At 36.7% G+C, this 15,145-nt stretch overlaps 1 protein-coding gene and 1 pseudogene across 1 annotated transcript; both read left to right on the top strand.

Annotated features, from left to right (window-relative positions):
• Nucleotides 1–3,845: 3,845 nt before the first annotated feature.
• On the top strand, nt 3,846–5,721 carry LOC134746872 (uncharacterized). The gene has a single exon (XM_063681446.1). The coding sequence runs from the start codon at nt 3,846–3,848 to the stop codon at nt 5,700–5,702; it is 1,857 nt and encodes a 618-aa protein (XP_063537516.1). The 3' UTR covers nt 5,703–5,721.
• Nucleotides 5,722–12,106: 6,385 nt separating this feature from the next.
• Nucleotides 12,107–13,891, top strand: LOC134746871 (uncharacterized; annotated as a pseudogene).
• The last annotated feature ends 1,254 nt before the right edge of the window (nt 13,892–15,145 follow it).

Below are 15,145 nucleotides of genomic sequence, written 5' to 3'. Positions count from 1 at the left end.
TTGGCGTTTATTGATGTACGATTGTCATCTTATCTAGGCCCTTAGACCTACTTAAGACCCACACCACACCTACGAGGACTGCGAGAAACATATTGTTGTTTTGGCGAATAAATGTTTTTTTTTCAATACCAAGTCTTATTATTTTCTTGAAGAAAAAAGATATGATACATCGTTACAAAAGAAAAACTTTTGATTTGTGTTTGTGTGCTCAAATACATTTATGTATAGAAGATAGGCATGTCACCACACCTATAAATTGATATTCAAAAATAATTTTAGATTACTGTCTATGTCTATATCATCTATATGTAGATCAACCTGAAATATTCATGAACCATGTGACGTTCATCATTGTCTGAGAGCCATTTTTATTTCATTTTGTTGTCGTTATTTTATTTTTCTCAGATTTTTAATATTATTTGGTGGATAGATAGTTCCTTATTCTGTACAAAACAAGCGCAATTTCACCGTATGTCCTACAAAATCTTACACTGAGCTTATGCAATTTTCCGTAACTCAATGGGAATTTTCATACATTTTTTGTATGAAAAATTCTCATTCAGTTTGTCCCAAACTTGGATTTCGTGTTTATTCCGACCAGAATAAGGAGCTTTTCAAACATACCAATTTTTATCAAACTGACAAAAAAGTAAAATCGACAAAAAAATTACAAAACCAACAAGTGAGTCGTACTCGCCCGCCGAGAGTTCCGTACAAATTTAACTTATTTTATTTTAATTTTTTACAAATTTTGATTTTACCAGTAAATAGTGTATGACGATATTACTTGCCAAATTTCGTAGTTTTAGATCAACGGGAAGTACCCTATAAATTTTGATTCCCTTGAGAGTGTCGAAATATACGTTTTTTGCGGCATAAACGGCCGTATCTTTTTTTAAGTTAACTTAGAAGTTTGATTTTTTCACAGCTTCAAGAGACCATAGATCTGATCATATGGTTTTTAATTTCTCTAAGTCTAATGTAGGTTCGGTATAATATTAACTATGGAAAATAACATTCTTATTTTCTTGCCCGTAACTCCAACCTCTGAACATCTACAACAGGTAGCGCCCTCCCACCCTGTACATTCCTATTCCTAACAGTAATGTTCTCTCCTTTATTGGAAGTTGGAGTTCACAGGCAAGTCCAGTGATTGCATGAGTGCTTTAAAAGTAATGAAGTTGGCAGCTGTGTCATCGAGTATTAAATTTCTATTTTCGGCCAACTCTACAGGTAAGTTCGTTTAATTTTATAATTATATCTATCTTAATTCTGATATTATGTAATTTACCTTATTTTTTCGGTTGAAATTTATACATTTTATTTCGGTTGATCCAACCAATCCGATAGTCTTGTCAGGCCGACGATATTGTGGAATACCTATAATTATCACACAGATAATGTCTAAATATAACCTATACCTACTTTGAAAGCTAAAAGTTCGTGTACATTTAAAAGCTCTGTATAACAACTCACGAGACGGTTAAAGGATGACTCATGCTAGACCGGGCCGGGGCCGGGGCCGGACCGGAGCTTCCGGCGTTTCGTTTTAGTGTGAGATTTTCCTCAATAGGTACCGTTTAACTGAGACTTTTCTATTCGGCCGTAACAAGCATGTCACTTTTAAAGCCTATTGAAGTACTGAAATCAATGAAGACGAGAACTTGTCACTCACAGTTGATGAACGTCTGTTTTATTCAGATGAAGATAAGACGTAAAATTAATTATAAATTGATACCACATACTTTAGCACATCTAAAAGAATCATAGCAGTCAAGTAAGCGGAAACTTCACTTTTCATATTATTTGTGACAACCCTATTTCCATGGAAATGGGACAAAAACATAGAGACACTATAAATCCTAAATTCTACATGATAAAATTGTGAAAATTTGAGACAAGGTAGGTAAACTCCTCAGACGTCCTTTTGAGCTAAAATAAAATGTGATCATCAATAAACCATAAAAAAATATACTTAAAAACAATAACATTTATTATCTTCGGAATTATTAATTTTACAGTGCTGTATTTTTTTGACGTTGCTAAATATTGTCCCGTTAAGTCACAAGAAAAATGTTGGTGCTTTTTTGACATTACTTAGAGAAAATATGAACAGGTTTTGATAATCTTAAACATTTTTTTTTCTTCAAAAGTAAACATGATAGATGACTGGGAGTTTCCGCATTGGCTTTCTTATTAAATGAAGCAACGTTTTAAATCATAAAAACACGATGAAAAAATCCCACACTGTGGTTTTCTATGGAAAGCACCACGTGTTCACCGATCAACCGTCATAGAAAATGATATGTTGGACGCCTCGTCCCGGGCCCGGTCCGGTCCAGCGTGAGTCATCCTTAAAGCCACGGCCATTTGTCCAGATAGCTTATAATTTTAAACAACTTACTTCGTCGCCTGATCAGTGAGCACTACTAGAAATAGCTTTTACTGATAGGAACTTAAGGGGAATCATGCCTTCAATGCTCATGGTTATACACTGTATACAGATATAGGTTTTATTTATTTATTATTCAAAATTAGTACGGCTTGTTAACCTGAAATACGGTCCCATCCGGAAAACAGCACGAAACTTGGCATGCAAGTAGCTTTTATGTATGTGTTTCAATATTGAAAGAAGCACACGTTAAAATCCTTTACCCCACTTCCTCCTCTTTTGCGTCCCCAGTTTTTTTTAATTTTTTTTAAATGGCTAAAGCTAGGAGGCTTAAGTTTATAATAAAATAAAATTTTAAGGACAGGTTTACGTTTATAATAAAATAAAATTTGTGTATGAAAAGGTATAATAATTATTTCAAAGGAATTCCTCGCCCCTAAGTTATACGAAAATGATAACAACTTGCCGTAGTTGCTAAGAACAAGATTTTTTTGCATAGATTGGACCGGGGAATCGACTCTTTCACCCCCCCCCCCCCCCCAAAACTACAGTATAGGTAATAAATAGAAATATGTAATAAGTAAATATGTTTGAGATAATCATACACAAAATGAAGTTTATACTTTAGACTGCGACGAGATAAGGATGACTCACGTTAGACCGGGCCGGGGCCGGGCCGGAGCTTCCGGCGCTTTATTTTCTATGGAAAGCACCACGTGATCACCTGTCATGTCATAGAAAAGTAAGCGCCGGAAGCTCCGGCCCGGACACGGCCCGGTCTAACGTGAGTCATCCTGTACTCATACATTTTTAAATAGATAAATATGTACCTATATACTTTGATACAATAGAAAAGCATCCAAAGTTTATTAACTTAAATATCAATGTTTCATTTATTTTTATAATCAATCGTACAAGCATGACGCTTCAATTCCCAATTTTAATGTTTTAAACTTGTAATAAAATAAATCTCGTTATAAATACTGTTAAACTATGATATTATTTGTAACGCTCTGCTGGGTAGTTTTAAATTTAGCGACCTTACCTATGTGATTACCTATACGTAATAAATACAAAAACATACATAGCTGGTGGCTTCCTCGAACAACGTATCAGCATTGCGATACAACGAGGAAATGCCGTGCCGCCAGCATCCTTGGTACAATGCTTCAAGGGCATTGGGTATTTTAGATTTAAGCTAGTCATTAATTTAGTTTAGTATAGTACCGTTGTATATGCCTTTAATGGATAAATAAATGCTTTAATATCAATAAAAAAAACTTTAATTTATCAGCATTGGTAATTTAATTTATCAAATAAATTTTATTAAATGTTCCTTTATAAACATTGAGTTCCGTAGCCCCTTAAATATAAATGTCGTCTAGTCATAAAAAAGATACAACAGATTTTAAAACGACCATCACATAAACTACGTCGCTTTACTTCGAGAAACATGTTTGCGTGGATTGTGCTCCTTACGATATTTCAAAACGAAAATGCAAATGAAATATATATTTCTAAAATAATTGAATTCGAAGAAGCTGAGAAAAGCCATCTCAATGATGAATCACTGATAGAGTGCGTCGTGGATCTTACCCAAATTACAATTATCTTTTCACCAACCATACTGATTCTTGAATCAGATACTGATGACAATTATTATGATATATTTTTTAAGAAAATGATTGAGACTTTTGCCAAAAGAGACATTCCTATTACAATACAGGATAAAGGCAATCACGACGTGAACCAAACACTTGACGTTTACGTCGGCAACGTTATTGTTATTGTACATTTCGAAAATAGTCAAACGCTTTTTGACTTTGAAATATATCGTACAGACAAAAGAGTTAAATATCTTGTAATTATTTCTGAACTAATAGATGATTTGAAATTACAAGCTTTTGTACGACGATACATGGATCGTGATATAACTTTTATCATACCGGATCCGAAAGCTGATAAATATTATGTTATTACTTTCCCACCGACGATGAATGAAAAAACGTGTGAACCTGTGGAGAAATTTGAACCAAATATAATAAATATCTGTCTTAACGGCACCTTAGAAACGGATGTTATTTTCCCTGAATTGATTAAAGCGAATTTCAGAAATTGTACGCTCAGAGTGGGCATGGCTACAGTGTTTCCGTTTTCGAAGATTCCAAATGAGCATAAATTGAAAAATTACGAATTGATACCCCAAATTGAGGGTAGTGACGTGGAAATTATTAAAATAATCGCTGATTACTTCAACGCGTCAATAATTTGGCATTATTTAGACAGTACTGACAGTAGTTCTGATTTACCAAATTTTTTTTTAAATGGAAGCTTGGACTTGTCCGCTGGTGGGCTGTACAGAATCTATGGCGATCGCGTGTCTTACTCTGGAATATATGCAATGCAAGCTGTGATCTGGATTTATGCCGCCCATAGGCCTGGCCGTTCTTGGGTCAATTTAGTACACAAATTGAACGAAATATACTTTTTTGACATCTTTTATTTATTGTACTCAATTACATCATATTGTTTTCGCAAATACGACAATGAGAAATGCTTTTTTAGAGACATCATATTGTACAGCTGGGGTGCACTTGTGGGGACATCGTCTTTGCCAGAACCTAAGTCTTTCAAACATAAGATGTTAGATGTATTCTATTTGATACTATGTATGTTTGTGTCATCTTATATGAACATTCAATTGGTTAGTTTCTTAACAATTGATGGACCTTCGATCTCTTTTAAAACCAATGAAGACGTTATAAACTCCGGTCGTATTCCTTATTTGCATCCAATAAAGAAGTACTTTATACAGGAGAGTAAATATTTAGCTTTTGCTAACACGTCGAAGGATTGCGGTGATTTCTTTGATTGCAGCGTCAAGGTACTTGAAAGCGACGGTGTGACCGTGATATTAGATGAATACTTTTACCTCTTGCAAGCATCTACGGCCGTCAAGGATGAAGCTAAGATACTAAGAGCTACGCACAGGATAATTACTGTATATCAAGAAATCTTGGTCAAGAAAGACAGTTTGATTGTGACGGGGTCCCAAAAAGTTCTCGAGAGATTATTTGAAGCTGGTATTTGCAACCATCTTTTTAGACAAGCTATTGGTATAACCGTGGTGGCGAAGGCTAACAGTGCCAATCAAGTAGCGCTCAGTAACAGCTATAGTTGTCTTTCGGGCTGCGCCATTACTCTTTCGCAAGTTGGGGGATTGTTTTACTTTTGGGCCTTCGGGTGCGTCCTGTCTGTGAGTGCCTTTTTGATAGAGATAATGTGGAAAAGGCAAACGCGTTCGGTCTGAATTTCATTTTAATTACGTGACAGTAAGAAATAAATAAACTTATTCTTTAGTATCGTGGGTACGTACGTACTTGTTTCCATTTACTTAGTCTTTTATAAACTTTGATTGAGAACTGTCTAGGTAAGATTGGAGGAACTTAACCTATCAGATAATAAGGACTGTATCGTTTATTATGGGTACAGATAAAACGGTCTAACTGTTTAGATGTGTATTTTTTGTATTACTATTTATGTTCTTAGGGTATGATCTGAGGGTATTTTTTCGCCATATCTGATATAAGAAGGCTTTACATATTTTTTTTAGGGACTTTATGATGCTTTCAATATCGTCTAGCAAATATAATTCGGCCAAGCCTATCCAGCTTAATTTGAGACTATTTCACCGACTCCTTGGTACGATTTATAGAAACAAAAGGTTAATATGCTGCCAAAACATGTTATCTAAGTGTCCTCTTCATGATTGCTCAATTGAGCATTCACAGAATAAATGTGGTGAATTTTTATTTTTACATAAAAACGACATTTTACTCAAAATTTTGGAGTCCCGTCAATTTCTGACGCAAGCGGAACGAGGGAGACATCTAAAATAATCTACCAAAAACCAAAGCCTAACGGACATTCATGGCGTTGAACCACGACAAGTGCAGGTCGATAGAAACACTCCATGATAGTTATATTGGATATCAAAGTCGGAGTTGTCGTAACAAACATGCCATTCTATAAAAGGCCACCATGCACATATCCATTACTTTTATTTTAACTAAAAGAATTTGTTACACTATGCCCAGATGTTTCGCTTTACGAATCATGTGTAATTGCTGTTAACATAGTACGACTTTTTTTTGTCTAATATCGTCTTGTTCGTAAACCGTATTTTTTTTTTGTATTTGTCCAAAATCGTTATTGCTACTCGGGAGGATTGGATAAATTTTGTCCAAACCATATGCTTTACGTATAGCTCCCAGGCCGAAATGTGTACTTACCTTATTAAAGCACTAAATAAACACATGTGTAATTTTTTAATAAAAATAAAACCACCCCGACGTGGTTGTGTCCTGATGAAGTGTCTTCTTTTGACGACACCTTAAAGGATACAACAGAAACCATCTTAAATGTGTCGCTTTCTGATGACCAGTGGACCCAAGCTTCTCTGCCTGTACGTCATGGTGGTCTGGGTTTACGGCGCGCGAGGGACGTAGGCCTGCCAGCCTTTCTAGCGTCAGCGCATGGGGTCGTTGACCTTGTCTCTAAAATGTTACATTCTCATGGAGACAGGGTTACGATTCCCTTTGTTAGCGATGCGCTGGCAATATGGTCAGATCGTTACCCAACTGTGTCCGTGCCTGAGGCTCCACAAGTGCAGAGAGCGTGGGATGACGCGGGTGCCAGAAACACACTTGCCCGTCTCTTGAGTGCTGCTACGGGTGTGGATTTGGCAAGACTCCGGTCGGTGTCAAAGGTAGAAGCGGGAGCGTGGTTACAGGCATTACCTTCCCCTCACCTGGGAACACTCCTCGACAGTGACTCAATGCGTGTGGCTGTAGCTCTTCGCCTGGGCTGCGATGTTTGCATATCTCACAAATGCATCTGCGGCTCCACGGTGGAAGCTAATGGCCATCACGCATTGAGTTGCTGTCGCTGCTCAGGAAGATTTCCCAGACACCACGCGCTTAATGACATCGTCCGGAGAGCCCTAATATCCGCAAACATACCGTGTGTTCTGGAACCACCGGGTCTCTGTCGCACCGATGGCAAAAGGCCGGACGGTTTAACGTTGGTGCCATGGCAGAAGGGGAAGTGCCTACTGTGGGACGCCACGTGCGTCAGCACTTTCGCCGCGTCACATCTCAGCCGGACGGTGCAGACACCTGGCGCTGCGGCAGAGTCGGCAGCTTCAAGAAAGAGAACGAAATATTCCATCCTCGAGGCAAATTATTATTTTGTACCCCTCGCCTTCGAGACAACGGGGTGTTGGGGGTCTGATGCCATATCGTTTATTAGGGAGGTGGGACATAGGATTAGGGAGAGGACCTCTGATGCTCGCGCGGGTTCGTACCTGGTGCAAAGGTTGGCCATCGCTATCCAACGTGGTAACGCGGCAAGTGTGATGGGCACCTTTGCACCCGGTACAGCTCGCGGAGGTCTTTTTGAATAAAATATTTTAGTTAGTTTTGTAGTTTATTGTTTAATTCCATTTTTTTTTATATACACTGTAATGTCATCTCATAAAAATATTGTACCAAGTAAAAGCGGCTAAGTAAAGTTGTACCCATAATAAACGATACAGTCCTTAGGATCACTCAGAAAATTTCATGGTGTATTCAAATTCGCTTAAACAGTTTTACTTTACAGCCACCTCCTGGCAATGTGTATGTTTTATACAGGTTTTAAGTCATGCGAAGAAAAGGAAGATAGAATATAACAGAGAATATTATGATGGAAACTATATTATGTGTGTTACGAAGTGAAGGATTTTATTTGCCACAGAAACAGTGATTACCTAAAACTTTACGATGAAATGCTAACCGTTATATCCTTAGTCTGAAAGTGATATTCGAAATAAGATACAGTACTTTATTAAAATTACAGCAGTTTGTAAACATATTAGATTATTTTAAACCGGGTCACTCACGTATTATTAAGTCGGCGTGTACACGCGGTGTACACGCCGCGCCCTCGACCAGTGAAGACGTGTCGTGTCTCCGTGAAGACGGTCCTCGTATAAATTGGACCGAAACATGTCGAGCTATTCGACTTAATAATACGTGAGTGACCCGGTTTAAAATAATCTAATATGTTTGAGTCTCACGGGAGTTTTATAGTTTGTAAACATATTTTATAATGGGGTTGGCCGGTCGAAGTTTTCTACAGATGGCGCCCGCATAAGTTTCCCGAATGTCAATCCTACCAATATTGTTAAATTCTTGTTTTTATTTTAAAATTTTATAGCCTGATGGATGATAGTCCTTTAAGCAAAATCTCATAGAACAGAACTAGAAACTGGGGAAACCAATACTGGCGCCATTTGTAAAAACCTTTGACGGTTGCCTTCCCCCTTCATACTAGTTTTCGTAAAAATATATTAAATAAGAAGTAAAAGTAATAAAACTATGACTATGTTTTATTTGTTACTACCTACTCGTTATGTACGGACTTGTGGAGACCTTAAGGCGGTTCCCTGAGCCAGAAGGTGAAAAATCTCCTTATATGACCATGTTTTTCTAAGAGGCGTTGATATTCGTAGACGTGGAAAAAATATATGTATTTCTTGACTATATTATCTTTAACAACATAGCTTCCGATACACGAATTATGACACTTCGCTCGATACAATTAATCCCCAAAGTAACCTCTAACTCGGACTTTTAATCCTACTTTACTCAGTTATTTATTATGTGATTATATGTGACTATAAAAAAAAGAAGAAAAAACAACCTTAACATAAATAGTAATTTCATAGCTTTAGAATTTCGATATTGTAAGGTAACGTTTTTAAAATAAATAAAAACCGACAAAATTCGATCAAAATTGACACTTGGCGCGTATGTTCTTTCCCGTTCTTTCTTGCGAAATGTGACAAAGACAGCGGCAAACCGATGGAACGGCCTTAAGTCTAGATTTTCCTTTCTTAATGACAGTTAGGCCGGTTCAGGTTGACGGCGTGTAGCGTAATGACTAAATCAATTTCCTAAATCAATGTCAATTTCCTCGATAAAAGATATATAGATAGATCGAGTGACCAAAATGAACGCCATAATCGGGGCAGTGATGTTGCGGCGAATGTAAGTCAAATTGCTTTCATTCGCATCGAAGAAAATGAGAGATACAGCAGCGGCAACAACGACGCGTAACAGTAATGCAGCTACAGTTGTGATCCGAACGTCACCTGAAAGGTGATATCCGAGTGGCAATTGCTTCAGCAGCTGCATTACTACAAGACTGCAGGACAGACAGACGGAGGTGGTGAAACTATTAAGGATTCCTAGGAGACTATGTATATGGAACTCTATTACTAGTTTGGTGCAATGATCCAAAATGAGTCTTGGCCTCCAACACAAGAGCACGCCATTTTACCTGGTCCTGCGCGAATTCACGCCAGTTTTCACTGACGCCGAGCTTCCGGAGATCTGTCTCCACTTTAACCGCCCACCGATACTTAGGATGACCTACAGGACAGGATAAACCATACCATAAGGAATAGGAGAGGCAAGATGTTATTAGGATACCTAAAACGAAACGACAACTTTTTCTTTAACATCCTGGAAAGCAAAATTGAAAAGACGAGAGGCAGTGGAAAGCCTAGAATCACATACAAGTAAAAGAGAATGCATCGTAAGAGCTAATCAAAAGACTGGCTCAGGAAAGAAAGGATTGTCAATGACTCCACCGACAAGAGCAAAGCTTATAAGTTATGATGATGATGACAGGACAGCGTCCAGTCGGTCGACCTAAGTATGCCCTCTTTACAGCACGATCTTCACCCATTATTTCGAGGAACTCTTAAAAATAGATAAGTTTTCTTCTATGTTTGTCTTTACTATGCAAAAACATAACCATTATCACACAGGTTATCTCTACATCACAGACCACTTCAACAACTAAGTATACGGAGCACGGAAGACACAAGGTTACTTACCACACATAAGCGCTTCCGTACAAATTTTGTATGGGAGACACGACCGCTTATTTCAGTTGCGCCCACAATTACGACCAGTACTCGTGGAAATTTTTTTTTTTAACAAGTTTAGCATTGGGAGGAAGTGTAACTACTGGGCTATAAAATCGTGTAAAATACAACTCGGTTGTGCTGCTTAAATCGTAGCATTTTACAAGTAAAATTGCAACAATATGTGTGGTGCTCTGTGTAGACAAGGATCTCTAGATCTGTGCCGTATGCATACTTATTAGACCGCAGTTTGACTTTTGATATTTGCAGTGGTTTTCCTAGGCTTCGACAAACTTGATGCTGCCAGGCTTAAAAGTGGTGCCGTTTCCACCGCCAACCCCTTGAATTTCCCCCTTACAATTATCATACTCACGCCGTCGAAAAAATTACACTCTTTTCACAAATAGGTTACGCTTTAAAATGTGGTGTCTGTGTAGTCTGTGTATCTACAATATCTACTTACAAAGCTGAAAGTACTTGTACATTTAAAAGCTCTCTGTATAACAACTCACGAGACGCTTAACGCTATGGCCATTTGTCCACATAGCCTGTAATTTTAAACAACTTACTTCGTCGCCTCAGCAGTGTGCAGTACTAGGAATGGCTTTTACTGGGAATGCATAATGGCTTTTAAGGGGAATCATGCCTTCAATGTTGCTTATACTTATAAGTAAGACAAAGTTATGTGTTATGTTGTAAACCTATTTAAGGTAAGAAACTGTGTGGAATAATAAAATAAACAAATGTTCACCACACCAAACCAGCTCGTAAAGGCTATCTTTAAGAAAACTGAAAGTTGTTACTTAACTCTTTGTACTACTCGTAATATTGATGCACAAGCAAGCGAAAGATGCCACAATTTCAAGGCATGAGGGTAAAACAAACTTTGCTACCGAGTGATGCACACAACTTTCCACCATAGCGACGCGAGAAAAATACTAACTTTGAAATAATACAAATAAAATAAATCAAATCCAAATGAACGCTATTAAATAGGAACTTACTATTCAAAATTATTACTTAAATGTCAATTCCACCATCCAACATCAACAACATCCAGGCATCAATTCAAAGTTTGAATCTAATTACTTTGCCACTCTTGTGGATAAAATGCAACTTTGTCATCAGTTTTGTATTAATAAAAAGAGTCTTTACAAGCTGTTGTGGTAATTTTTTTTGTAAAATGTTTGTAACGTAGAAGTAATTTTGACATGTAACTTAATACATCCAATCAATGTTTAAAAATAAAAGTTTCACTTTAAAATATATTTTTTTCAAAATATTGTTAATTGTTAATGTTATTTATAATGATGTGCTTATAATATTTATAATTATGTGTTATACTTATATTTTACAGAACTTATCTGTTTTAAATGTCATTTCCAATAAATATTTAACAAGTATATAGAATAAGTCAAACTATCAAAATGTGTTTTGAAACACACAATATTAAATCAACAATACTTAAACTAACGTTCTCGTAGATAACAAAATTCTTTTATATAAACTGAATTCAGTAGCCTCTTAAATTTAAATACATATAATACTTAAATGACGCTGTGTAATCATTTCCGGGGTGATTACGGAAAAGATACAAGAGACGTTTTAAAACGGTTATCACATAAATTGTGTCGCTTTACTTCGAGAAACATGTTTACGTGGATTGTGCTCCTTACTTGGATATTTCAAAACGGAAATGCAACTGAAGTAAATATTTCTAATATAATTACTCGTAAATTCGAAGAAGCTGAGAAAAGCCTCCTCAATGATAAATCGCTGATAGAGTGCGTCGTGGACCTTACCCAAATTACAATTATCTTTTCACCAACCATACTGATTCTTGAATCAGATACTGATGACAATAATGATATATTTTTTAATAAAATGATTGAAACTTTTGCCAAAAGAGACATTCCTATTACAATACAGGATAAAGGCAATCACAATGTGAACCAAACACTTGACGTTTACAACGGAAACGTTATTGTTATTGTAGATTTCGAATATAGTGAAGCGCTTTTTGACTTCGAAATATATCGCACAGACAAAAGAGTTAAATACCTTGTAATAATTCCAGAGCTAACAGAAGATTTGAAATTACAAGCTTTTGTACAACGATATATGGATCGCGATATAGGGTTTATCATACCGGATCCGAAAGCTGAAAAACATTATGTTATTACTTACCCACCGACGATGAATGAAAAAACGTGTCAACCTGTGGAGAAATTTGAACCAAATATAATAAACGTCTGTCTCAACGGAACCTTAGAAACGGATGTTATTTTTCCTGAATTGATTAAACCGAATTTCAAAAATTGTTCGCTCAGAGTGGGCATGGCTACAATGTTTCCGTTTTCTAAGATTCCAAATAAGCATAAATTGAAAAATTACGACTTGATACCCGAAATTGAGGGCTCTGATGTGGAAATTATTAAAATAATCGCTAATTACTTCAACGCGTCGATAATTTGGCATTATTTAAACAGAGAACAGCATAATACGTACAGTGGTAATGATTTTACAGATTTTTTTTTAATGGAAGCGTGGACGTATCCGCTGGTGGGCTGTACAGGGTCTATGGCGATCGCGTGTCTTACTCTGGAATATATGCAATGCAAGCTGTGATTTGGATTTATGCCGCCCATAGGCCTGGCCGTTCTTGGGTCAATTTAGTACACAAATTGAACCAAATATACTTTTTTGACATCTTTTATTTATTGTACTCAATTACATCATATTGTTTTCGCAAATACGACAATGAGAAGTGCTCTTTTAGAGACATCATGTTGTACAGCTGGGGTGCACTTATGGGGACATCGTCTTTGCCAGAACCTAAGTCTTTCAAACATAAGATGTTAGATGTATTCTATTTGATACTATGTATGTTTGTGTCATCTTATATGAACATTCAATTGGTTAATTTCTTAACAATTGATGGACCTTCGGTGTCTTTTAAAACCAATGATGACGTTATAAACTCCGGTCGTATTCCTTATTTGATTCCGAAAAAGAAGTACTTTATACAGGAGAGTAAATATTTGGCCTTTGCTAACACGTCGAAGGATTGCAGTGATTTCTTTGATTGCTGCGTCAAGGTACTCGAAAGCGACGGTGTGACTGCGATATTAGATGAATATTTTTACCCCGTGCAAGCGTCTACAGCCATCAAGGATGAAGCTAAGATACTAAGAGCTACGCACAGGATACTTACGGTATATCATGAAATGTTGGTCAAGAAAGACAGTCTGATTGTGACGGGGTTTCAGAAAGTTCAGGAGAGATTATTTGAAGCTGGTATTTGCAACCATCTTTTTAGGCAAGCTATTGGCATAACCGTGGTGGCGAAGGCTAAGAGTGCCAATCAAGTAGCGCTCAGTAACAGCTGTAGTTGTGTTTCGGGCTGCGCCATTACTCTTTCACAAGTTGGGGGAGTGTTTTACTTTTGGGCCTTCGGGTGCGTCCTGTCTGTGAGTGCCTTTTTGTTAGAGATAATGTGGAAAAAGAAAACACGTTCGGTCTGAATTTTAAGAAATAAACTTGTTCTTGAGTAGCGTACCTACTTATTTCCTTTTTTATACTTTTTACATATGAAACATGTCACTCATGTCATGTCAGACAATTTTTTTCGTAAGAAATATAGTCGTGTGTTTTCTGCTTGTGGGGCCTGGCCAAGATGACAACCGTTCATAACAAACGTCAACCGAAACTAAATAATGTATGGAAATAGTCACGTGACTTTTCGTAGCATCTGCCATTCCATAAAAAAAATTCTCTTCGTTTGGCGTAATATTGCCGCAATTAAAAAATAGCAGTACATCACATATCTTTTACAAATAAATGTTTAATTTATAGCACCAAATAATACTTAAATGATAATTATTAATGTATATACAAATGTATCAAGTATCAATATACTATTCTCAATTAATTAATTATTATTCAAATTGTATGTGTAATTGTAATTGGATTGTTTTTATTTTTTATTTGTAAAATACTGTAATTATTAGTTTAAAATATGTACCTAGCGCTTATCTGACTTAACGATCTCACTATGTGTGCGTATTTTTGACGACCGGTCTGGCCTAGTGGGTAGTGACCCTTCACAAAAATACGGCACACTGGCAGGGGCCTGTGAAGCCGATGGTCCTAGGTTCGAATCCCGGTAAGGGCATTTATTTTTGTGATGAGCACAAATATTTGTTCCTGAGTCATGGGTGTTTTCTATGTATTTAAGTATTTATATTTTATAAATATCGTTGTCTGAGTACCCATAACACAAGCCTCCTTGGGCTTACCGTGGGGGACTTAGTTAATCTGTGTAAGAATGTCCTATTTATAAATTTATTATTTTTGTGTGTATTACTGAAAATGGTAATGCATGTTAATTATAAGATGTATTGTTTTGAAAAGATGTGTCCCGCCGAGTTTGTTGCCGGTCCCATATTGGGATACCCTCCTCCATTTGAGGGGGGATTTAAATCTTCTCGGGGCAGAGGTGTAGGGTTAGAGCCGGCGTAGCTTTATTTGACGTTCATAAGCGCATTGTAATATGCCTACTTGAATAATAAACTATCTTTATCTCTTTAATTTTGTATCGCTGTTGAGAAATAAATATTATCTGAATCTATTATTTTCGTTACGAACACTTAAGAACGATAAATCGTTACAAAAGAAAACCTTTTGATTTGTGTTATAAAACGGTAGGAAAACTGAAATACATTTATTATGTATAGAAATCTCACCAGTCCTATATGGAATTTTTGGAGCTTGAAAAG

The sequence above is a fragment of the Cydia strobilella genome, chromosome 13 (assembly GCF_947568885.1).
Source record: "Cydia strobilella chromosome 13, ilCydStro3.1, whole genome shotgun sequence".
Lineage (NCBI taxonomy): Eukaryota > Metazoa > Arthropoda > Insecta > Lepidoptera > Tortricidae > Cydia > Cydia strobilella.
The sequence above is the reverse complement of the archived record's forward strand: the minus strand, read 5'-3'. Positions and strand labels throughout refer to the sequence as shown.